Source organism: Saccopteryx bilineata, chromosome 1, assembly GCF_036850765.1.
Source record: "Saccopteryx bilineata isolate mSacBil1 chromosome 1, mSacBil1_pri_phased_curated, whole genome shotgun sequence".
In the NCBI taxonomy this organism is placed as follows: Eukaryota; Metazoa; Chordata; class Mammalia; order Chiroptera; family Emballonuridae; genus Saccopteryx; species Saccopteryx bilineata.
The window spans coordinates 137,010,038-137,034,179 of record NC_089490.1 but is presented as its reverse complement, the minus strand read 5'-3'; the positions used below and the strand labels follow the sequence as shown (position 1 = coordinate 137,034,179).

At 55.7% G+C, this 24,142-nt stretch overlaps 2 protein-coding genes across 4 annotated transcripts; both read right to left on the bottom strand.

Annotated features, from left to right (window-relative positions):
* Positions 1-124: 124 nt before the first annotated feature.
* NUDT18 (nudix hydrolase 18) lies at positions 125-3,207 on the bottom strand. Its single transcript, XM_066267922.1, has 3 exons — positions 2,918-3,207; positions 1,788-2,001; positions 125-1,594 (listed from the first exon to the last, which is right to left on the bottom strand). Exons 1-3 carry the CDS (start codon positions 3,077-3,079, stop codon positions 999-1,001), a joined length of 972 nt encoding a protein of 323 aa, XP_066124019.1. The 5' UTR covers positions 3,080-3,207; the 3' UTR covers positions 125-998.
* A 4,494-nt stretch (positions 3,208-7,701) lies between these two features.
* HR (HR lysine demethylase and nuclear receptor corepressor) lies at positions 7,702-24,108 on the bottom strand. 3 transcript variants are annotated; one of them, XM_066267865.1, is made up of 19 exons: positions 23,977-24,108; positions 21,840-22,490; positions 20,349-21,135; positions 18,958-19,108; positions 18,693-18,880; positions 16,342-16,509; positions 15,483-15,572; positions 15,179-15,294; positions 14,266-14,347; positions 13,764-13,927; positions 13,409-13,645; positions 13,054-13,219; positions 12,814-12,883; positions 12,473-12,603; positions 12,238-12,357; positions 12,025-12,140; positions 9,217-9,381; positions 8,699-8,827; positions 7,702-8,526 (listed from the first exon to the last, which is right to left on the bottom strand). In XM_066267865.1, exons 2-19 carry the CDS (start codon positions 22,449-22,451, stop codon positions 8,464-8,466), a joined length of 3,555 nt encoding a protein of 1,184 aa, XP_066123962.1. In that variant the 5' UTR covers positions 22,452-22,490; positions 23,977-24,108; the 3' UTR covers positions 7,702-8,463. The 3 variants fall into 3 exon arrangements, with proteins under 3 accessions (XP_066123962.1, XP_066123983.1, XP_066123972.1); XM_066267886.1 differs by having other exon boundaries at positions 13,764-13,909; XM_066267875.1 differs by having other exon boundaries at positions 16,342-16,506.
* Between the last annotated feature and the right edge of the window lie 34 nt (positions 24,109-24,142).

Sequence of the window (24,142 nt, the reverse complement as noted above, 5' to 3'; positions counted from 1 at the left end):
GGAGGGGCATCTGATGGGACCCTGTCCTTTGCTTCAGTGCCAATGTAGAAACTTCAGAAGGGAGGCCTAATCAAGAACTTCCGGCTCAGAATCAAAGATCTGGACTTCAGATGCAGTAAGGGGCACACAATATATTTGTTCATTTCTTTTGATTTTCCCTATATTTTAGCTAAGTTATTTTAAACAATTTCTATCATGACTCAGCTGGGCTAAGGGGAAATGAAGAAAGGGTTTTGGTTTGGTTTGGGCTGGAGTCATAAAAGGCAGAGGCAAGAGCCAGAGAGCTGGCCGAGTGGCCAGGGAGGGAGCAGCTCAGGGAGGAGCCCAGGCAGGGGCAGCTCTTCTGACTCCTCACCTACCTGCAGCTTTTCTGGGGTTCTTTCTGCTCAAAACTTGGAGGGGCAACCAAGATGAAGAGGTTCTCAGTGGGCCCGAGACAGGCGACGGTGGACAGCGAAGCCTGCCTGCCCCTGGCTCCTGCAGGCAGCTTGCTGTCTGGGAAGACCTGGGTGGCTGTTGGTGGGACAAGAGGAGTAACTTCTCTTCGGAGGGCAGTTCCCTTCCTGCTCACTTCCCACAGAGACATTTAGGTAGGAAGGCAAAGTAAGCAATACCTATTCATTCAGCAAGGGGCCCCTTCCCTTGGAGTGATCTCCCCAGTATCTCCTCCATGTTCTATGTGCCAGAGAATCCAGCACAGAAAGTGATGAGCAGATGCTGTGTCAGGTTCAGAAAGTCCTCACATACCCTTAGGGAGCACTGCCCTCATTGTGTCTCAGGATCCCTGACTCTGGACTCCTTGCCTGGTTAAAGGCGCTGTCTTTTGGTGCAGTAGAGGGACCTGCTCCACAGGGAGGAGACAAGTCCCTCTGAGAAGCAGGAGCGCTTCCCTGCTCCCAATACAATGAGATCCCTAACTGCCAACTTCCTCCATCAGAGGCAAACCCACGGTGGAGGGAGCACAGGTTGCCAGCTTCCTGTCCATTGATGTCACCTTTCTATCTGTTGACTGGGACAACAGATGATTCCTGAAGCCTCTGTAAGAGCTGGCGTTGTAGGTCTTCCTCCATCACTTTCCACCAAAAGAAGTTCTCACCCCGAACCTTTGGGGGCTCATTTTGGATACCTGGGTTCCGAAAAGCTACTGTCACCAGCACATTCAGGCAGATGCCATCGGTATGGTCTTTGCCCAGGTGCTGTAGTCCAAGCAACCCCTTGGTCTCCACTGCCAAGTGGTGCAGAGTCAAACACTCCTGGAGCAGCCGCAAAACAGCCATCTTGATACCACCCCTCTGCCCTATCGGGGTAAAGCCACAGGCAGTGATGGGCAGGTGAGGCATCCCCACTGTGCCCACCAACACCCACACTGTCTGGCCACTGGTAAAGGTAGCGACAAGACGCTGACACACCAGACTGCAGGGGAGCTCTTGGGGCAGAATGAGAGGGTGCCTGGCCTGAAGGCGGTACTGGGCAGCCAGCTCCACCACGTGCAGAATGTCATGGGCTCGCAGCGGAGCGGGCAGCGAGCTTCGTGGGTACCAGGCAGCTTGCAGGGACTCCGCATCTGCCTCCTTGGAGGTCTTGAGAACTCCACCTGGGGGAAATGTGGGGGATGGGCTGAGGGAAAGGGTCTGGCAGAATAAACAGCTACCAGGCATTCTAACCCTGGCACTCTAATCTGGAGATGCTAGGCTTGTACCAGCCAGAAAAGGCGCTCATCTCACCTGACGAGCTGGGGGAAAGGCGGTAATTGGCCCCTGCCCACACTGCCACCAGGTGTGCTATACCTGTGGGCTGAGCAAGGAACACGAAGCGGATCCAGGAGGGGCCCCGCTCCTCCACCGACAGCAATGTCACAGGCTCACAGTGCAGCCCAGCCTCCTCCTTCACCTCCCGCTGTAGCGCCTCCACAATGGTCTCCCCAGGCTCCATTTTCCCCGCGGGCAGGTACCACGACCCATGGCATTCTTTCTTGGCCTCCTGGATCAGTAGCACCTCATCCTGAGGAGAGAGACAGGATCCTCACCCCCACATAGCCAGGCTGGAAGCTCCAAAAAACAGGCACAGACAGCAGCCTTCCCTTGCCCTAGGACCGGGCCGTATCTTAAACAGTCACCCAATATGCCCTTTCTAGTGGACACCCTCAGACTGTTGAGTCTCCTGGGTAATGGCCCTTGTGTGTCTGCCAGCTGCAGCTGTCCCTCTGGGTAATTTACCCCTTTGCATTCAGACTTCCATTGCAGAAAGGGGCTAAGGTTCCTGGGAGCTGCTTCAGGGGCTGTGGTCCAGGCCCCACAGTGGGGGTTGTCACATGCCCTAAACTGTCTGCATGTCACCTCTCCCTCATGTTTTACAGACTGCTATGGCCTGTCCTCACACTGGAGTCAAGGCTTTGAAACATTCCCCTACTCCACCTCATACAACTCCCATCTATGGCCTTGGCTCCTGCTAGCTGTTGTTACAGCAACTTGTACTGAGATCAGCACCAAAAAGAACACCACACATGGGTGGGAAGTTCTGAGTGTAAGCACAGGCTGTGCTGTTACTGCCTTTGGGACCCTGGGGAGGTCTCTGCAGCACTGAACACATCTTTAAGAGTCCACTCTGCCGCAGCGTGCACTGCGCTAGCTAGATTCTGGGAAAAGGAAGAGGGATAAGACAGGTCTCACCACAAGGAACTGAGGCCTAGTGGGATGAGACACACAGGCTCCTGGATTCGGTTTTCTCCTCTATACATCTGACAATCGCGGGATTTAAGCACACAAGGCTCAGATGTCAGTGTCACAGTGCTTTGCAAAACTGGGAACTGCCACCCATAAAGAAGCGGTGGCTGCTGCCGGTAGATAGGTCCTCTGTCCCCACGGGACTGGCTGCGCGCTCCGGGGCCGCGGCGGCAGGCCGGCCACCGGCCGCTCACCTGCTCGTTGAGACACACGGCCAGCACCACGTAGCAGACGTTCCTCCGCAGCCGCACGGGTGCCGGCAGCTCCCCGGCCGGCACCGAGTCACACCTCTGCACGCACAGCCCCTGACCCGCCAGCACCGCCGCCAGCTCCTCCTCCAGGCCTTCCGAGGCCATCTGGTCCCCAAGAAGGCGGTGGCCGTGCCCAGCAGACCTGCCGAGCCAGGTGGGGGTGCGACGCGGAGGAGGCGACTGTAAGCGGTTCTGACCTCGTCCCTGTCCCCGCGGACTGGCAACCGGCGTGCTCGCGAAAGCGGAAGCGCCGGCCGAGCCGCGGCCGCTGATAGGCTGTGCGTCCCCGCGGCACCCGAAGTGACTGGCCGCGCTGGTCGCCGCGGAGGCGGGGCCAGTCCGTAAAGGGGCCCGGCGCCCCTACCAAGAGTGCAGACTGGCCGGCTTCGGTTTCTCTATCCGTTTCTCCTCGACCTCTCCCGGTACCTCTAACCGCCAGCCTTGCCAATTTCTCCAGGCGCACAGGTCCGCACTGGTTCTGACGGTTACGTCATCCTGCCTGAGGGCTGCGAAGCACCACAGTGGCCAGCGACGGTGACGTCACAACAAGCCAAATAACGTCACGGAGGCTTGGGGCTGAGGCTGGGAGCCAGCTTTTGTCATAAACGTACCACCTCATTACCCAAAATGATCACTTCCAAATAACTTTTTTTTCCACCAAAAATGTACTGAATGTCACAGTAGCAGGGGAACATAAGCTCTTGACTCAGAGGAGAGTCTGAACTACATAGCTGGAAAGGTAGATGCACACATATAATAAATACTCAACTCAGGCTTATAAGCCAAGTGCCAAATGACTGGTCTAAGGAGGAGGTTTGACAGCGCTCAGAGGAGGAGGAAGCATGACTGGGATGGTCAAAGTGTAGTTGACAATGGAAGAAGGGGGACTTCGGGCAGGGGGCCTGGGATCAGTGTCCCAACCCCTTACCCAACACATTCCCCAGGCAGTTTCAGCGCCCTCTCCCCTGTAGCCTGAAAGCCCTTCGAGGGCAGGGACCAGGTCCTGCTGCTCCATCTCTGTTGCCCCCACACCCAGCTGGCTCAGCCTGCCGCAGTGAAAGCAAGGTGTGGGTTTTGGCGAGCTCCTGTTTCTCTCCCAGCCTGACCTTTCATCTTCAGAGCTTCTTTTAACCTCCTCTCAGGACAGGAAGGCAGGGCCAGCTGGAGGGAAACTGAAGCCAGTCAAATCTGGGATCCTCCTCAGTAGGTCTCCCCTTTCCCTCCTGCTGGCTTTGTGCATCTCCCTTTTGAGGGGAGAGTCTCTTGGTGGATCAGACAAAGCATTGGACTTGGAGCCAGTTTCCAGGCCTCTGCTCATTGGCTGGCTCTGTGTCCCTGAATAAGCTGTAGGCCTCAGTTTGCTCATCTGTAGCGTAGGCTCATAATAGCTCTTACTTCACAGGCTTGTTGGGATGGTGAGATGTCACAGGAGGAGCTCTGTGGGCCATTCAGCATAAGGCACCATCATCAAGCAGCCCACCAATCCCCACCCCCACCCTGGGCCCTCCTAGCCAAAGCACTTGTTGCTGCAACACAAAGGCCTACATAGTTTCCTAAAATGTGCCTCCAGGGTCACAACCATACTAGACTTCACTCTGGGCAATGCCAGCCAGGCCAGATCTGCCTCCTTAGGCCCTTCTCATACATTGAACTGTGAGTTCCCTGGAGGCAGGCCCTGGATTAGGCTACGGGGAGGGGGATTCTTGGTGGGCCCACAGTCCTTTGAGGCACTTGGTGAACATTGCTGCCCCCAGCCCCAGATCTCTTGCCTCCCAAACAGCTGAACTCAAGGGTCTGAGAGTCAGGACCCCAGGACTGCAGAGCAACTTGTCAACATAGTGTGTGTGTGTGTGTGTGTGTGTGTGTGTGTGTGTGTGTGTGTCTCAGTTTTCACATCTGTAAAGTGGGGACACTGTTGGTCCCAAACTCCTTTCTGCCTCCGGGGGATGACTTGAGAGAGAATGAGGTCATGTCTGGGCAGGGCTCTGAGAGCCTCAGAGGCAGCCAAAGATAAACACCACAGCCTGACTGCCTGGAAGCACAGAGGCTGCATACTGCAGCTCCACTCCATTATCACTGGGCAGAGCGCTCCTCTCCTCCGAAATGGACCCCATCACCCCTGTGATGAGGCACCTTGAAAGCCAAAGCCACTTATAAACTGCAAAGGGCAGCCCAGGCAAGGCCCTTGCGGGAGTGTACCTTTCTCGAGAGCTGAGGGAGACCACAGAAAGTAGACTTTTTCAAGGCTTTGGGAAGAAGAGAGCACACCACAGACTGAGGCAGGAGAGTCTGAGATAGCAGCCTTTACAACCAGAAATGAAGAAAGGTCTCCATCAAGTTTGCTCTGTGCTCCATTTCCAGAGAGAAAAGATTACTGGCTGGTGGGGGTGGCCATGCAGTGGCCAAGAGTGTCCACCCAGTACAGTGCCCCTGGAAGTGAAACTTGAGCCAGCCATTCCAGGGCATGTGGACCCACATGTGCAGAAAGGCAGTGTGGGCAACCTTGGAAAAGGACAGGGATAGTCAGGCAGGGTGGGACAAAGGTGTCAGTCACAGAGCAGCAAACCCTGTCCCTTGTCAAAATGGGAAGGGTAAGGAAGGCGGTAGCCCCAGGTATAGGAAGAAGGTCTAACCTAACACTTAAGTTCGCTCTGCCACTAGCTTGCGGTTACCTTGGGCGAGCCACATCTATACTCTAGGTCATTTGTAAAATGCAGGCATAGGTGAATCCTGAAACAGAGATGGACATTCATGGAAAACTGGTGAATCCCAATAAAGTCTATTGCTTAGTTAATAGTGTTGTGTCCAAATCAATGTCTTTGTTTTGATCACTATGCCAAGGCTATGTGCCATGTTGACATGAGAAGAAACTGGCTAAAGGGGAATTGGGAACTGTCTGTACTATCTTTGTGACTTGACTATAAATCTACAATCATTTCAAAATAGAGTCCAGGCCTGACCTGTGGTGGCGCAGTGGATAAAGCGTCGACCTGGAAATGCTGAGGTTGCCGGTTCAAAACCCTGGGCTTGCCTGGTCAAGGCACATATGGGAGTTGATGCTTCCAGCTCCTCCCCCCTTCTCTCTCTCTGTCTCTCCTCTCTCTCTCTCTCTCCCTCTCCTCTCTAAAATGAATAAATAAATAAAATAAAATTTAAAAAAAAATTTAAAAAAAAAAATTCAAAATAGAGTCCAAAAAATGTACTCTGTAAAAAAATAAATTTAAAAAAAGGTAGCATTGAATATACACACCTGGGTTACTTTTAGCTCTAAGGTTGTGCCTCTATGCTGTCTGGGCCAGCACGAGGGGCTGGAGGTAAAGGTGGACAGTGAGCTGCTGGGAAAAGCAGAGGCCCAAAGGGCAGGGCTGGACTGGGGCGGGAAGCCAGCCGAGCTTCCATGAGGAAGAGGGTCACTGAGTGCCTCCAGTCTCAGGGCCAGTCCCCACCTGGACTGGCTTCTTTTCTGATCCAGGTCTGGTGTATTTGATCTATCCTCTGTTTGCATGGAGTCAGACCCGGCACGTCCTAGAGAGTGCGAGGAGGGGGCATAGAGGTCTGTGGAGAAGAAAGAGGCCCAGTGACAGGGCCACCCTGATCTCAGAGGAAAGACTCTGTTTGGTGTTCTGGGGTGATATCAGGACAAGGCTATATAAGGTGAAGTATAGGATGAGTCACTCAGTGCCACTTGGAACATGATCAGGCATAAAGTGCAAGGAGGACAGAGAAGACAGCAAAGCCATCTGAAAAGCCAGTTAAGCCCTAAGTCTATCATGTAAATAAGGAGGCAGGAATCAGGACACTTGTTTCAAACCCCAATTCTGCCACTAAAATTGCCTTATGACCTTGGGTGACTCACTTACCCCATTCCTGCCTGTTTCCTCTTCTGTATAATGGAAATAAATAGCATCTACCTCAAAATCATAAGGGATTAAATGACCACTTAATTGAAAACAGTGGCACAGGAATGTGTAGGGGTCCTTAATTTTTTTTGTTTTTCTATCACGTGAAAAAATTAAAAATAACCTAGCTTTGCAGAAGATGAAGAAACTTAATTTATAGTTTTAAAAATGAAGGATGGTTATTTAAATCATGGCAAAGCCACTTAAGGGAATATCAGCAGTCATTACTAATGAAGGTTAGGTGGCAACACAGAAAACAATCACAGTAATAGATGCTAAAGGAAACAAACCAAGTAAAAAGCACACCAATTCAACTACATGTAAAACAGGTCCTTGGAGAAAATACTGGAAGGAAATACCCCAAAATGCTATCAGTGGTTGGGTTGGAGGTGAGCGGAGATGTGCGTATAGTTGACTGTTGTTATTTTCTAAATGCTCTTAAGGTGTATTAAATATATAATAAAAAAATTTTTTTATTTAAAAAAACATTTCCCGAACCACCGCAGAGCAATTAGGTATGACGAGCAGGAGCATGTTGGAGCTGAGATGTACCAGGCAAGGAGCAAGCAGAGCCACACCAGAGGGCCCTGGGGGTGGGGAGGAGCTGCCAACTGTCTGGAGCAGCAGGCCAAGCTGGGCTCTCCAGGGCCACACGCGCAGGCCAGGCTGGAGCTCCAGGCCTGGTCGGGGGGAAGAGACAGGGTCGCCTGGAGTTTTCAGGGACGGCCCTTGCTGCTGTGCCAGGGGTTCTGCTTTGCTCTTGGTGCTGCTGGCAGGAGTGTTATCAGGAGTGCCCTGCCCCCAAGGATCCATCTGCTCCTGGGGCAAGGGTGTTTGAGGACCCTGTCACGGACAACCCCAGCTACTGCCCACCAGGTTCCATTTCCATGTCGCCCCTCCCTCCCCAATCTACGTGGCCTGCAGGAGCAGGGCCAACCACGCTGGCACCTTCCACAAAACAGACTTTAATGGGAAATAGGAAGGAGAGAGGTGAGAGGAGGGAGCAGGAACAGGGCCTCACCCCTCACCTTGGCCAAGCCTGGGCAGTGTCCCGAGGCCACCCCTCCCCAGACTTCACAGCTCTCCCTCGGCAAGAGGACAGGATTTCAGCGGGCCCTTGTCCAGCTTGCCCGCAGTGCGACAGGACCCTAGAGCCCCAAGAGGAGGTGGGCGGTGTGACAGAGCTTGGCACAGGTGGGACAGCAGGGGGTGAAGCAGTGAAAGGTGTTGCTTAAGCCAGAGTGATTCCCAAGTGCCCCGAGGAAGGGCTGTTTGTCTTCTGAATTGGAGAGCAGGGGTTTAGAGGGAGTCAGTCCCCAGTGTTGGCCTGGGACCATGGAGAGGAGCCCAGGGACAGAGCAGGGGCCAGCCTGTAAAGGGCAGGTATGAACTTCAGTGGCACTGTGGCTGTTGGCTGTAAGACCCAGATCAGGGTGGGGGAGCAGGGTGCCCTGCTGGTGCCCAGAGTAGTGCTTGTGGAATTGACCAAAAGTCCCCATGTCCCCAGTGTCATTCTCTGCTTATGCTGTGCCTGAGCTGAACACCTAGTCTGCCTGCCCCCCACCCCTACCCGAGACACCTGGGATTCCCCTAGTTAGCCTCCTGTAATGTTCTCACAGCCACCTTCACTGCTTGGAACACAGCCCAGTCCATCTAGGAGAAAGAGAGAGGACAAGGAGTTTACGATCACATTTGTAGGCTCTCCCCTTCCTAAGCCCAGCCTAGCTGCTTGCTTGGCACAGAGTTGGCTCTGCTACGTCACCCCAACTGTGCCACGGCAGGACTTGGGCAGCACACCCAGCTTCTCAGCCAGCGTCATACTCACCTGGGCATAAAGCAGGTGGCAGTCAGGGGACAGGCTGGATCCCTGGTGGCAGAGCTGAGCAGAGAGGGCAGAGGTCTCGGGGGACAGGAAGTGCTGAGTGACACTCACTGTGCTTACCAGGCCCTGCACCTGCGCCCAGAAGGAGGTATATAGGAGGGTCAGTGGAGACAAGACCACACATCCCTCCACTACCCAGCTTGGTTGGCCATGAGGTCTATTTTCCATAATGACTCCACCCAGCTCTCCCAGAACAGAGGCTCTGGATCCAGCACCAGCACCCCAAAGGGTGTAGCCAAAACCAGCCCTAGGGGGTGCCAGAGACGGCACAGGCAGAGTTCACGGACACAACGCTCAGTTTAAGACTGCTACAATGGAGCATGGCTTCCTGTCCCACCTAGATCTCCAGGTCTGGAGAGGGACAAGGACACAACAGGTAGAAATGTGGTATCACTGTGCTGTTGTTGCTGCTTCTGACATTCTGAGCTCTCAGAAGAGCCCCTGGCCCATTGGGGAAGCACCTGGTGGGGAGCCCCTGCAGGGACCAGCACGGCTTCTCCAGGGGCCTGCAGCAGAGTCCAGCAGCTCACACCCCACTCCTCCCGCAGGCGCCGCCGAAGCCCTGCATCCAGGTAGCAGCTGCCCGGGGTACCAGGCTCCAGGTTGCCTGCCCCAGCCGGACACACCTCAAAGAAGAGAAAGGGGAATGAGTGAAGGAGGGAGGTAGGAGGACAGGGCATGGACTGCCCAAAGGGGCACTGGAGAGAAATGAAACATTCCAGTCTTGAAGGGCAAGCAGGGCCCTGGCCAGATGGCTCTGTGATAGAGCATCGGCCCAGAGGGTGGATGTCCTGGGTTCAATTCCCCATCAGGGCACACAGGAGAAGTGACCATCTGCTTCTCCACCCTTTGCCCTTCTCTTTCTTTCCCTCTCTCTCTCTCTCCCTCTCTCTCCTCCCTTCCCCCAGCCATGGCTTGGTTTGATTGGTTTGAGCATATCAGCGGACACCGAGGATGGATCCATGGAGTCTCCACCTCAGGCACTCAAAATAGCTTGGTTGTGAGCATGGCCCAAAATGGGCAGAACATTGGCCCTAGACAGGGGTGGCCTGATGGTACCTGGTCGGGCCACATCTAGAAGTCTGTCTCTCTATCTCTCCTTCTTTCACTTAGAACAGAAGAAAAAAAAGAAGGGCAAGCAGGGGAGTACACAGGAGAGAGAGAAAGGGCTAGGTGGCGATGGGCTGGGGCTACTCAGGTTGGCAGGTCTGGATTTGGCTGAAAGGAGCTTAGAGGAAAGGATTAAGGGCTCTCAAGTTGGGGGTCTAAATCCCTGCTTTTCCTGAGGCCAAATGCCTCAAAAAGCCTGTGTCCCTGGCCTTGCGTCCTCTCCTCCCTCACTCAAATACACCCCTTTCTCCAAAACCTAGGAACGCATCCTGCATAGTCCCAACTCATGAACTGTCTAGACCAAGAGCTCTTGGCTTGGATTCCAGTGAACATCCTGAATTGTGTGCTAAATTGTAGATGATTAGATAGCTGTATGTTCCTAGAATGACAATCCAAATTCCTCTAAGATCCCAGATTCAGAAGTTCTGATTCCTGGCGGATGAGCAGGCTTACTGTCCAGGCCAAAGCCTCTGAAGCAAGCACAGCTACAGGGCAGAGCAGGGCTTGACCAGCCAAAGCAGAGCAAGGAGCTCCTTGGGCAGACAGGGACTGGCAGAGGCCGGAGGAGATGCCCAGGGAATACCTGCAGAAGTGAACACCAGCATCATGCCTCCACTGGCCATCAGCAAAATCCACCCCTTCAGCTAGGACCTCAGCAATGGTCCCTGGGCTTGGGGTTCAGGGCTCCAAGACTGGGTGATGGGAAGAGGGGAGGCTGGTAAGCCAGGCTGGACCCTAGGGTAGCCCCAGGTTGCTGCCAAGGTTCCTTTGCCCCTCGAAGTTCAAGTCCATCCTGGAGCTAGAGCAATGTTTCCCAGGCCACCCAGTGAGAATACGCCCCTCAAAACTTCCCCATGAGTCACTGGGTTTGGCCATATGGGACTGCCCAAGCCGGCCACACCCAGACTAGACGAGGCCATGTGCGTGAAGGAGTGCCTCTGTCTGCTCCCTCTGCACATGTGTTCCAGCACCTGCGTGTGCATCTGCAGACCTATGTGTGGCTGTCGACTGTCTGCAGATGTGTGTGCCTGTAGGCAGCAGGGCAGTGGTGGACAGCCATGTTGACTTCTGCATGTCTGCGTGTGCCGTAGCAGGGGTGACACTTGGAGGACATCTTTCCCCAGGATAATCAGAGCTCAACTGGACTTTAGAACCACTGGACCTGTCCTAACCTCAACACTGGCCCCCTGCCCCGGACCTTCTTGACTCCTGCTCACCTTCTCTTTCCCTGCTCCTCAGCCTGGTTCAGTCTCTCCCTGCACCTACCTCATGGCCTTCCTCAGCCCTTCCTTGCTAGCAGCTCAAGGAGCATTTCCTCATGAGATGCAGATAACTTAAGGAAAAGGAGCAGGTAGGCATCCTAGACAGGCTTCCCTATGCCCAGCCTGTTCACCCTTTGGGAATAGCCATAAGCTCAGGTCCCAGCTCCACCACTCAACCTCAGTTTTCTCGTCTAAAAAATGGGAAAGCAGGCCCTGGCCGGTTGGCTCAGTGGTAGAGCGTCGGCCTGGCGTGCAGGAGTCCCGGGTTCGATTCCTGGCCAGGGCACACAGGAGAAGCGCCCATCTGCTTCTCCACCCCTCCCCCTCTCCTTCCTCTCTGTCTCTCTCTTCCCCTTCTGCAGCCAAGGCTCCATTGGAGCAAAGTTAGCCCGGGCTCTGAGGATGGCTCCATGGCCTCTGCCTCAGGCGCTAGAATGGCTCTGGTCGCAACAGAGCGATGCCCCAGGTGGGCAGAGCATCGCTCCCTGGTGGGCATGCCGGGTGGATCCCGGTCAGGCGCATGCGGGAGTCTGTCTGACTGCCTCTCCGTTTCCAGCTTCAGAAAAATACAAAAAATAAAATAAAATAAAATAAAAAATGGGAAAGCAGCAGTATCTGCCTCACGGGGTGGTTGTAACAATAACTGAGGTGATGCACCTGAAGCCCTCAGCTCATTGCCTAGCTTTCATTCCATCACTGGCTCTGCCCTCAACCCCTTGCTCTTTCTGTGCCCCACTGATGACTCTCATAAGGTCCCAGTCTGCCTTCTCTACACCTGCCTGTGTGAGCTGAGGGTATCCAGCTCACCTGAGGGGTGGGAAGCACATGGAACACATGCACATAGGGAGAGCAGAAAGGTAGCACAGGGCACGGAAGGGTGCCCAGCTCCCTCCTCACCATCTGGAGAAAACGACGGATGCGTTGGGTGTCCTGGGCTCGAAACACGTGCCATACGGTGCTGACCTGGCTGCCTGGAGACCAGAGCCCCTCCCCATCCAGGCCTGAGAGGAAGTCTGAGAGAGAAGGACAGCTCAGAAGAGTCCAGGGCAGGACACATAGCACCCCACATCTGCAGCTTGTCCCTGTCCATGCTTCTGGCCAAAGACCCACCTTTCTGTGCCCGATGCCAGGCAGGCAGTGGGGCTTCAGCACGTACCAGGACACTGACCAGGTCAGTCACCTCCACACAGAGGTTCTTGGTCCCCAGGTGCCCACGGTGTGGGCTCACACCTGCACAGAGGTAGAGAAAGAACAATTGAGAAAAGTCCCAGAACTCTGGCATAGAGAGACACAGAGATGACAGGAATGGGGTTAGGGAATGGGCAGGAGTATAGTGGACACTTACCATAGGCTGCCCACAGTTGGGGCTCCAGTGGACACAGGGCAGGGCCCGGCGGGAGGTAGGAAGCCAGGTTGAGTTTCCCATGTTGGGCACAGTACTCTGGGAGGGGCAGGCTGGCAGCCAGGTTCTCCAGCCTGTGGGGGCACCAGTGGTCAGGCACCGCAGGCTCAACTAAGGCACCAGAGACCCCATCAAAGCCCCCCACTACTGACTGGGTAACTCCCAGAGGCAAGCACACTGTGCCAAGGGTCACGGGGCAGGGGGGTAAGGAGGAGAGAAGGGATGGCAAGGGGCTGAGTGGGTGGCAGCTGGGAGGGCCAGCAAGCCCTTGGTGCCGTACACACCTGCTGGTGTCCTCATCCTGCAGGGCTCTGTGCAGAAGAAAGACCGAGACCTCGGCTGACTTCGGACGAACTAGGGGCAGGCATAGAAAGGCCATTGGCCAAGGCCCTGCCTCCAGGGCAGCAGCACAGTCCTGTTTCCGCGCTAGGCTGTGCTTCCCGCTGCCCCCAGGGTCAATCTGGGGCTCCACTGCCTCCGGCTCTGGCTCCCAGCTCCCTCTACCCCACATCCAAGATACTTACTCTCAGGTCGGGAGAATCCCTCCCAGAACGCTGCACTGCCCAGGTTTGTAGGCTGAGGAGTCCCAAGGGGGGTCAGTGCCTGCACTTGGCCTCCGAGTGCCTCAAGAGCCTCTGTCCCCCACAGGCTGCCTTGCAATGTCCTCTGAATCCCTGACACCAACACAGGCTGTAGTGGGGGCAAAAATGGGGACATGAGGAGAATGGATGGGCTGCCCAACATGGTCAGGCCAGGGTGTATGTAAAGATCACCAGACAGCTTGGGGGCCAGGCCCTGCTGCTCCCTCTGCCAGGTCTACCTGTACCTGAGGGTAGGCGAGGCCATGGGAGCTGGAAGTGGGGAGGGGAGGACCCTCACCTGGCCCTGCCTCCAGTGTTCCTGGAAGAGGTGGAAGCCTCGCCGAGGCCTGGGCTCCTGCAGCCACAGCAAGGCCCCTGGTGGAGGCAGCCTGGGCCGTACTGGTGAGAAAGGCAGGCCCAGACCCTTGTGCAGGGCTGGTCCAGTCCGCAGCCCAGGCCCCAGGGCTTTCTCTTGGATCTTCCGTTCCACTACCTGTGCGATGATACTGTCCAGGATGTTGGTGATACGGTCATCCTGTGTAGAGGAAATCACAGAGGGCAGAGGGGCTCAGGACCTGCCGGTCTGGCAAAGAGGGCAGGTCCAACCTCTGTCCCCAGGCCAAGAGCCTCCCCCTACTCATGCCCCTGCTCACACTGGGCAGGGCCGGAGTGACAGGGGCGAAGGCCATATGTATCCGCTCGTGCCCCAAGCAGAGCTTGACAGCAGTGGAAGCCAGCAGCTCACAGAGAGAGGGGCAAGGCAGGGGCCCTCGGCCAGCACGGTCCTCTGCAGGGGCCTCTGTGGAGTCCAAGGTCTCTATTGGGGGAACAGTGAGGGCTTACCTGTCTCCCAGGGCAGCTACATCCCACATGCTCTTCCTCATCTCCCAGCCCAGCCTGCTTTCTCCTCCCCAGCCTGGCCTCTCACTCTGGATGCACTCACCTTCCCTCCTCCTCCGCCCCCACCCCCGCCAGCTTTCCTGCTGCCATTTCCACAACCTCTCCAAAGGAGGGGCTCCAGAAAGGGTCTGGCTGGAGGGAGATTAGCAGGCATTTGGGGGAGGGGGTGGCTAAAGCCAATCCAATCTCTTCTGAAGCCCCCACCCTGGCCGGTACCCCCACCCCAGGCTGAATGAAGGTCAGAGGGCCACTCACCCTCTTTGATGTCCTTGGTCCTGTTGGTGTCCCCGTTGCAGGAAGGTTGTGGAGTTGGGGTGTTTTTTTCTGTCGGCTCCTTCTGTTAAACACATCCACCACCCCCAATCCAACCAGAGATTTAAAAATGGCAAATGCAACTCCATCCAATTCAACCCACAAGTATTAACAACAAACTTTTGTAGTCCTAAAATAATGTTTACAAGGAGCACAGGTTATATGATACAACGTTAGGTGGAAAAGAGTGCTCATGGAATTCTACATATAGCACAATCTAAAGTATACTAGAATAGACTTGAATAAATACATAGGCAAATTACTAATGTCAAAATGGTGGCATTATAGGCCACCGTTGTTTTTTTCCTTATACCTGTCTCTCTTTTCCGTATTTTACACCATGGGTATGTAGCATACTGTCTGGCATGCAAAACACATTCAATAAATTATTTCTTGAATGAATAAGTCTTATAATAAAAACATAAGCTTCGTAAGAGCTTTACAAAATGCATATGGAGCACCGGTTCTGTGTGGGTACAGGGAACACTGAGAAGCTGAGCCGGCCTCCCGCCGGCAGGAGCCCATGCCTGGGACATGGACAGATGGGACAGAAAAGCGCATGCGCCTAACACGATGTGGCAAGAGCTAAACTGGAACACGCACGAAATGGGCAGGAGCTCTGGGGAGGCACAGCGAAGACTTCTGCTGGGCAGGGTGTGGGGGGGCAAGGGGAAGTAGGACTAAGGTTAGCAATGACTCCCTGGATCCTAATCCCCGGGGTGGGGGTAGCCTGATATCTGGCTTCATCTCCATCAAAAGATAGGGCCAAACTCTGCCAAGGTAAATAATCTGCAGACACATGCAAAATCTTAGGGCCCGCTGGGTAGTACTCTGGCACGTGTCCCATGTTTCTTACCTGCTGGCCCCCATCCCCAGGGGCCCACACCTGGGCATCAGTTTGGCAAGGACAGTGCCCCCGGATGTCATATTTGATCCAGACCTGGTGCATTGCGGTGCTCAGTTCTGCCAAAGCTAAAAGGGGGGGAGGGGGAATGGAGTTTGGCACCGAGTGCAGACAGAAGGCAGCTCTGCGTTGCTTGACCTCACCAACTAGGAAGGCATAGCATTGGGCTGAGCAACATCCAAACAGGAAAGCTGGTCTCTTCCAGGACCCACCCTGCATGCCTCTCCCTCCCTCCCTCCCTCCCAAGCTGGCTCACCCTGGCTGGAGACGAACTGGGTGAGCATCAAGGAAGAGGCACCATGCCTAGCCTCCTGGGCACACTCCTCCATGAACTGTTCCGGAGAGCCTGTGGGGTAGAATGGGAGAAGCTGCAGGTCAGGAAATCAGGGAAGCCACAAGTTAAGATCAGGGAAGAAGGGTAAGAGCACTGATATCTAAATCAGGGAGCTTGACAATCCATAAAACATAGGCTGTCTATGACACATGGGTTCAACAGTGACATAGGATCCTTTGCTCACAGAGACTTTAATATGCCAATGTGAATTGCAAAACTCCGAAATGACCAGGTAGAATACAGTGTTCTGAACGTTTCTGACCCTGGAACTCTTCTTGGCTGTGTCTATTAGAACACTAGGAAATTTCAAGCCCTCCGGTGGCCGAATTGAGCCAAGGGAGAGAAAGCTGAGAACCGTGAAAAGATCAAGACTTGGAATTAGAAGCCCTGAGTCTACATCCTAGGCCCAACACTTAGTAGCTCTGTGACCTTGGAAGAGTCACTTAACCTTCCCAAGTTTTTCTTATCTGGAAAATGGAGGCAAAAAAATACCCACCTCACAGTGTTGTAAGGTTTGAAAAGGTGCAAGGTGATAAAGTGGGAGACATAGAGTAGGCACTCAGCTCCTTTTAAGGGTGGACAAGGACACAGACGTGGCCCTCTGATCTGGGGAGAGGGAAAAGTCTGCTCTATGGGGTATTGGGCAGTGGTGGCCGATACTGGGGCTGGGGAGGGAGGCTTTTTCGGAGAGAAGTAGCCAAGATATGACCACAAACCTTAGAGCAGCCCTTCCGAGGCCCCAGTCTCTGCCCTCCCACCCTGGGCCCCCAGCCCTTCCTACCTGCTTTCTTCCTGGCTCTCCCAGCACCTGTGATGCGACCACAGGCCACACACAGCCGATGGCTGCAGTGGAGGCATCTCCAGTGGGTATTGAAGAGTCCATGGTGGCAGCGGCTGCAGCAACCTGGAATGCCTGGGTTGTCGACTGTCCTGGCTGGGCCCTGGCCTGCTGACCATGGGAGAGAACAGGGTCAGAGAGGGCTCAAATCACAGGCCCCTTCTGAGATCCTCATGTGACAGGCCTCCAGGCAGGTTTGGGGTGAAGCAGGAGCAGTTTCCACTGAGGGGCTGTCCCAGAAGGGAAACAGGCCCCTCACAGGTCCCCCCAGTGACTTGAAAGCCCCTGTAAAGAAAAAGAACCTCCCCAAGCCCTGGCCGGTTTGCTCAGTGGTAGAGCGTCAGCCTGGCATGCAGGAGTCCCGGGTTTGATTCCCGGCCAGGGCACACAGGAGAAGCACCCATCTGCTTCTCCACCCCTCCCCCCTCTCCTTCCTCTCTGTCTCTCTCTTCCCCTCCCGCAGCCAAGGCTCCATTGGAGCAAAGTTGGCCCGGGCGCTAGGGATGGCTCTATGGCCTCTGCCTCAGGCGCTAGAATGGCTCTGGTTGCGACAGAGCAACGCCCCAGATGGGCAGAGCATTGGCCCCTGGTGGGCATGCCGGGTGGATCCCAGTCGGGCGCATGCGGGAGTCTGTCTGACTGCCTCCCTGTTTCCAACTGCAGCCCCCATCTTCCCAGCACCTGCCTTATGGATTTCCCCAGTGGCTCTGAATCACCACTTCCAACCCATACCACTTCCAACACATTTGCTCACCTACCCTCTTCCCCCCGAGCTGGCTTTCTTCAGGGCACTCTGCACTGGCAGAGGAACCCTTAAGAGGCTACACCTTCCCTCACCCAGCGTTTCAGACCAGGTTCTCATTTGTAGGTGCAAGGATGTCAGTGAGAAAATGTCCACTTATTCATTCAACAAACACCTTGTCCTGTCCTGGGCTAGAGGCTGGGGTTCAGAGCTAGTCAGGACTTGGCGCTCACCCTCCCAGTGCTCGCATTGCAAGGGCAGATGGGCCCATAAACGTGGCAATGAGCCCTGGCCGGTTGGCTCAGCGGTAGAGCGTCGGCCTAGCGTGCGGAGGACCCGGGTTCGATTCCCGGCCAGGGCACACAGGAGAAGCGCCCATTTGCTTCTCCACCCCTCCGCCGCGCTTTCCTCTCTGTCTCTCTCTTCCCCTCCCGCAGCCAAGGCTCCATTGGAGCAGAGATGGCCCGGGCGCTGGGCATGGCTCTGTGGCCTCTGCCTCAGGCGCTAGAGTGGCTCTGGTCGCAATATGGCGACGCCCAGGATGGGCAGAGCATCGCCCCCTGGGGGGCAGAGCGTCGCCCCTGGTGGGCGTGCCGGGTGGATCCCGGTCGGGCGCATGCGGGAGTCTGTCTGACTGTCTCTCCCTGTTTCCAGCTTCAGAAAAATGAAAAAAAAAAAAAAAAAAAAAAAAACAAAAACAAAAACAAAAAAAAACAAAAAACAAAACGTGGCAATGATGAAGGTACTCAGCTGGAGTGAGGATGGGACGAAAGCCTAAAGCCGAGGGTGGGAATGATGGGGGCAGGCTCACGAGTGACGAATAAGTTTACATTCACCAGGTAGAAAGGGAGGAGAAGGGCCTTTCCAGACAGAAGGAACAGAGTGCCCAGGCTGGGGGGGGGGGGGGCAACAAGCCCGGGTGAGCAGGAAAGGACGCGCAGGTGGACGGTGATGCAGTGTGCCCAGAATCCGGGTTCAGGGACTGGCAGAGGCCGATGAAAGGGGATAGGGCCTGGACTTTCTGGGACAATAGGGAGCCACCAATGGGCCTCCACCCAGGAGTGATGGACCGCAGGAGTGTGTGTTCTCAAACACACTGCTCTCTAGGTGCTGTGAAAGGGATGCAGGAGGGAGAGCCTGGAGCCGGAGGACTCCACAGCCTAAATCCTACCGCCTCCTTGGGCGGGTATGTGAGCCTTGCCACCTAGGAAGCCTTCTTCCCTTTGAGCTCCCCCACCTTCGAGTGCTCTTACAGACATTTGACACTCAGTCTTGTTTCCCCAACAAGCCCAAAACTCTTATTAGACAGTTGGGCTGAACCAGGTTTTACACCTTTCCAACATCCCCCACCCAGGCCAGAAACTTCAGAAAACAGGGTGACTAAGAGCCTTATCTGGGAATAAGGGCAAAGCAGGGCAGGCACTCTCCTGAACTGGAGGCCTGGCAGGCAGTGCTGGTGGGAGGGAGGGGCTCACACTCTGAGGTCTCCCGTGTACCTTTTGAAAGCACCGGCCCCTTCTGGGGTCCCTAATGTCCTGTGGGTGCTGCTCACCTTCCCGCTGCGCCCAGGCCAGGGCCTCCCGCTCCTTCCTCAGCAGGCGGCATAGTCGGTCTCCCAAACCACTCAGCAGGTGCTTGGCGAGGCCCACGCTGAGCCCGGCCTTCAGACCAGACCCTGCTCCCTCCTCGGAGCCAGCTGCCAAGTCTTCCTCCTGCTGCTCCTCCTCTCCCAGGGACAATCTGGAGACAGGGCAGAGAAAGGTGAGAATGAAGCCCCGAGTGAGAGGCTGTGGGAACATCCAGAGGCAAGGGCTCACCTGGGCACTTGCTGGGAGTGGCAGGCCAGCCCTCCCACCTCGCCCACTGCCTGGGCACAACTTTGGCACTGAGCAATGCCTGCCGGAATCGCTGAGCAAGGTGCATCCTGACTCCCTGGGTCCTGGAGACCAGCCCTGCCATCTCGGGGTCCTGCGGGGACAATGCAGCAGGTCAGGAGTCTGGGCCTCCCTGGGTTTACCAAACTGCAGGCCCTGCCTTAGCACCCAGGCATGCACACGCAGAACCAGCGCAGTCCTTAGGCCCAGGCCCACGAGGCCTGACTTGGAACCAGTGAGAGTGGACTAGGCAGTTGGGAGCATCACAAAATTGGCTGCAAAAGGAGCTTGACAAAGCCCTGGCATGACTGATGGGCCGAGAGGAGGGTCAGGTACACTGAGCCCAAGGCCAGGGCAGCTGGGGTGATAGTCCTGACTCAAGTGCAGGATCCATCCAGTGTAGACTGTAGATAGCTCGGCCGTAAGCTTAGCAATGCCTTTGGCTGCATGACACTGTGAGGAGACAATCCCAGCGTGGACAGAGGGCGCCGGAAGGTGAGAAGGCCAGAGTTTCAACACAGGCCACAGCCCAAGAAGGCTAAGGAGCCAATAGTTTCCCAGCCCTGGCACAGGCCGACAAGAACGTGGATAGACCCACACCATGAACAGGGTGCTTGGGCAAGGCCGTTGAGAGAGCCCCCATCCAGGCCCAGCAGTTCAGGGAGCCAAGAACCTGACGTGATCCCAGAATCCTTGGTAAAGGGCACAGTGTGACAGAGGGGTCCGGGATGTGCCGAAAGCCCAAACACTGGCAGAGTCCAAACTGAGTTTCCACGGTCCAGCTGGCTAGGAGAGTCGTTGTTTGTTCCTGAGGCAAGACAAGGGGTCCTTCAGGAGAGAAAGTCCCCCGGACAGGAATTTGTGGCACAGATATTCATAAAAGTAGACATTTATTGAATGCTAAGTGCCAGGAATTCTTTGAAATCTTTTCTGTGAATGATATCATTTAGTCTTTTCAGTAGTCTTTATGAGATAGGTGTTGTGTTTATCCCTATCTTACAGATGGAGAAACTGAGGCGCAGAAAGGTGAAGCAGCCAGCCCAAGGTCATGCAGTCAGCAGTCAGCAAAGTCAGGACCCAGGCACTCTGAGTCCAGAGCCCAAGCTCTGAACCATGTCATTACACTGCCACCAAAACCCCATGGCTTGGGAGGAGACAGTCAGAAATAGAAGCCACTTGTGTGAAGACTCTGGGCTGTAGATGCTAAGGAGCTCCCAACAGATGCTAGTCCAATCCACTCATAAAGGAGCTGCTGGCCTTACCTCCTCACAAAGCTCCAGTCCTAGCTGCCCCTCCCCAGCAGGGCCCCTATAGCCCCTCCGCTGTCCTCTTACCTCTGTGCTCATCACACTCTTCTGCCTCTGCCTTGTTCCCCAACGATGGGTCCAGGATGTCCTGCTCATCTCTGGCCCCCTGCCTTGCACTGCCTGGGAAAGGGTCAGGGGGGCGCTTGGCTGCTGGGCTGCCTGCCACCTCCTGGATCTCAGGGCTACTTGCTCTCTTGAGAGCCCGAAGCGGGGCTGGGCTCTCCTCATCCCCAGGGCAGCCACCTGGGCACCCAAACTGCTCAGAGTGTCTCGTGAGCCACGTCTTCTTGAGCTTGGTGTGATGACTGGGCAGGCAGGCCCTGGGACCAGAGGCCTTGTTTGCTTCCTCACTGGATTCACTGGACCCCCTCGCGTCCCGCTCCAGGCTCTCCTGGCACTTCCCACAAGGGCCGAGGCCTCCGTCACCAGCAGGTATGTGGGAAGAGTAACAGCCTACCTGGGTGGTAGGAGGTGCAGGAGAGGGGTACCTTGAGGTGGCTGACGGCCCCAGCTGGTACCCGAGGCCCCCACCCCCGGGCACAGTCCAGACATTGCCAAGAGTATGAACCAGGCCTGGGGGACAAGTGGGCCAGGAGGTCCGGGAAGCAGTGTCTGGATGCCCCAGGAAAAGTGGGCAAAGATTCTGATGCCTGCCGAGGCCTGTCTCTCCATCCCTCTGGTGGAGGGAAGGGCACTCTGCCTCCCCACTTCTCTGGGCAGGCCCACCAGGGGCTAAGCCAAACAACCCAGGTTCCACAGTCGCCAATGGCTCCTTCGCCAGCCTGAGAATATTCGGATCCTTATAGTAAAAACCCTGAAGAGAGGAGAAAGGATTAAGCTAGTGCTGACTTTGGTTCCTAGTGCTTAAAAAAAACAAACTGACGACCAGCCCGTCTGTGCCAGTTTGGCCTTATGGGTTATGAAAATACTGAAGAACTCACATACTGGTTACTAGGCACTGTTCTTCTGGGCCACCCCACTGCCCTGGCCACCCCCAGGTCATCCCGCAGGATTTCTCAGACCTCCCCACAATCCAGCAACCAGAGGAGTACTGTCTGGCATGGCCAAGGGACCTCCAGGATCTATTCAGATTTTTGATGCCCTGTACCATAATAGTTTTTAAATAGTTTAGATCTCACCCCTGAGCATGAGGGTTGCTTGTAGAGGTGGGCGAAGTGTTCTAGACACAGGCTGTGAGCTGCCTGCACATCTTACTCCCAGACAGAGGATTTTTGTCTGCCCCCCTTTCCCAAAACAAGACCACACATTCAGAGGCCCCAATTCCCAGGACCTTGTTCAGAGTGGCCAATGGATGAGTCAACCCCTGAAATGGCCCGAAGGCAGGGGAGGCCTAGTGAGATGGAGGTGCTCGAAAGAGGACTTGCTTGGCATTGAGAGACTCCTCTATGTGGGTGCAGCTTTAACTTTCCCTTGGAATGGAAGAGCAGTGTAGTGTGGCCCTAACAGGGCTACTTGAGGACTACTGAGCTGCCTTGTGTGGACTGCGCCAACACTCACCTTGTTGCCTAAGCTGAAAGCAGAGGGCATTTTGGGCTGGCCCCCGGAGTACACCCAGGGGTGCGGGGCCAGAGGCCAGTCACACGGACGCTCTGGGGGCAGGCTGGATACTAGGTAGGGTGGCAAGCAGGTGGGCACCCAGAAGGGAGCTCGCTCCAAGATCTTGGTTTCCAGAAGGAAGGGGCAGTGCAAGGGCCGGAAGGCCACAGTGTCACTTTTTGGATGGCCACTGCTATGCTCAGGAATCAGGGGGCCATAACGAGGTGGGCATGCTGACCCACATAATGCCAGTGGATGGGTGAGCATTGCCTCTTTCCAGCACAGCCCCTCCCTGCTGCTCAGCCAGTTGGCCTTCCTCTCCCCATTCCGGGGGACTTCACCCTCCACCAGTGGGAGCGTGTCCTTGGGGCTTTGGGGGAAGCCAGGTGGAAGCCAGGAGTCTGGGGTGCTCAGGACACCTGTCCAGAAGGGAGCAGGCTCCCCCAGGCACAATGCCCCGCGGCGCAGGCCATTTTGTGGCAGGGCATTCGGCTCCCGTCCCACGATGCCGTTCTCAGGGGCTGTCTTCTCCCAGGCTGGGGTATCCTTCAGGAAGCTGGGCGTACTCTCCATCACTCTCCTGCCTTCATGGGGCTCTCCCAGAGAGGGTCCCTGGAGCATAACCACCAAAACATGAGCTTCTTAGGCACCTGCCCCAAGCACCCTACTGCCTGGTACAGAGTGGGCACCGCCCTGGCAACACAAAGGCAGCTCAGACCAGTAAGGCAAGTGCCAGCCCACAGTTGGGCTCCATGCTGCCTGCCCACATTCGGCTTGAGGACCCGCCTGATTCAGATGCTACAGCGTAAAAGGTCACACCTTCCTGCAAACACCTGGGATTTGACAGACCTACTGGGCCAGAGCTACTTCTAGGGTGACATGCTTCACAGAGCCTGGAACCTGGTCACAAGCCATGGGGAAGGATGGAGGACAAGAACCCAAAAGATGAGCTTGGCAGAAGGCACTGCACTGGGGGCAAGAAGACCAGACCCTAGCCCTGACTCTGTCACCTACTGTGTCACTTTGGACAAGTCACATCACCTCTGGACCTCAGTGTGCCACTGTATAAATCAGGGCTAGGAAAGTGGTGATCTCAGAGGCCTCTTTGCAGTCTGTGGTTCAGGGGCTGCTGCTTGCCCACCCCACCTTTCAGCCCCACCCAGGCTTATAGGGGTGGGAAGTCAGAGGCAGATTAAGGTCGGTTGAGGCCCCAGGTGCAGAAGAAAATATTGGGCCCCTTAAAAAAAGATAGAGAGAGGGAAAATAAAAATACTTGTTAACCATATTTTTAAATAAATAAAAAATATTATGTACTATTAATGTTAAAAATGCACATATGAAACCAAACTGGGTGTCATTAGAAAATAGTGTCAAGTTAGGGTTTTGTGGGGCCCTTCAAAAGTCTGGGCCCAGGGCCTGCACCCGGTGTGCCCGCCGTTAAATCCGCCTCTGTGGGAAGTGCAGGCTGGGCAAGCTGGAATCACTGGGGAGAGCCACCAGGCAGGGCTGCGAGTGGTGCTGCTTCCTACACCTGGGCAACCGGTCTCTGTCTCTTCCCGAGCTCTACAGTTTCTTGGCTTTTCAAGCAGAGTCCCAGGACGGCTGCTGGGAACTGGGATCTCCACCGCGCCCCCAAGGAAAGGAGTGAGCCAACACAGGAGAGGGGTATTAAGAGGCTTGGAGCTACCCCGGTCCAGCCAACGCTGCCAGGGCCACCGGAGGCCGCTGTAACTGCAGCCTGGTGGGGAGGAGGGGGCGGGGAAAGCGGGCTGCGCCCCAGAGAGAGGCAAAGGAGGGAAAATTCAAAGTGTGTGCAAAGGACCAGGATGACAGGTGACACTAGAATCGCAGCGCTCCCTCTTCTTGGCCCCCTCGGCCGACTGGGTTAAACCCCAGGAGGGAGGTGAGGAAGCCGGGACAGAGACTTCTCGGGTTTTCTGGGGCCAACGCTCCGACGCGGTCCAGCCCCGTAGGGTACCCTAACTTTCGAATGCGTGACCCAGCCCAGAAAAACCCGGGGAGCTCGTTTTCTGTTGCGGCTTGAACTCAGTTTAGTGTCCTCGAAGGCGCACCCCTGGCGCCCCCTCTCGGAGCTTACCTGGGCTTCACGGGCAGGGTGCGGCTCGGGAGGCGGCAGTGGTCCGGGCCGGCACCGGGCGCCCACTCCCCATGGGCCGGCTCTGGGGCCTCCCGGCCGGTGGGCAAGACTTCGTTTCCTCGCGCTCCGTGCTCAGCGCGCTGGCGTTCTCTCTCCCCCGGGGAAG

What these genes read in the sequence shown, in the direction of transcription:
- NUDT18 (XM_066267922.1), bottom strand. Translation starts at nt 3,079, where the DNA reads ATGGCCTCGGAAGGCCTGGAGGAGGAGCTGGCGGCGGTGCTGGCGGGT. An exon ending in CCGTGTGTCTCAACGAGCAG is followed by an intron (nt 2,002 to 2,917) that starts GTGAGCGGCCGG and finishes CTCTCTCCTCAG; the next exon opens with GATGAGGTGCTACTGATCCA. An exon ending in GTTCCTTGCTCAGCCCACAG is followed by an intron (nt 1,595 to 1,787) that starts GTATAGCACACC and finishes CATTTCCCCCAG; the next exon opens with GTGGAGTTCTCAAGACCTCC.
- HR (XM_066267865.1), bottom strand. Translation starts at nt 22,451, where the DNA reads ATGGAGAGTACGCCCAGCTTCCTGAAGGATACCCCAGCCTGGGAGAAG. An exon ending in CTTTCAGCTTAGGCAACAAG is followed by an intron (nt 21,136 to 21,839) that starts GTGAGTGTTGGC and finishes TCCTCTCTTCAG; the next exon opens with GGTTTTTACTATAAGGATCC. An exon ending in AACACTGGAGGCAGGGCCAG is followed by an intron (nt 13,220 to 13,408) that starts GTGAGGGTCCTC and finishes CCCCCACTACAG; the next exon opens with CCTGTGTTGGTGTCAGGGAT.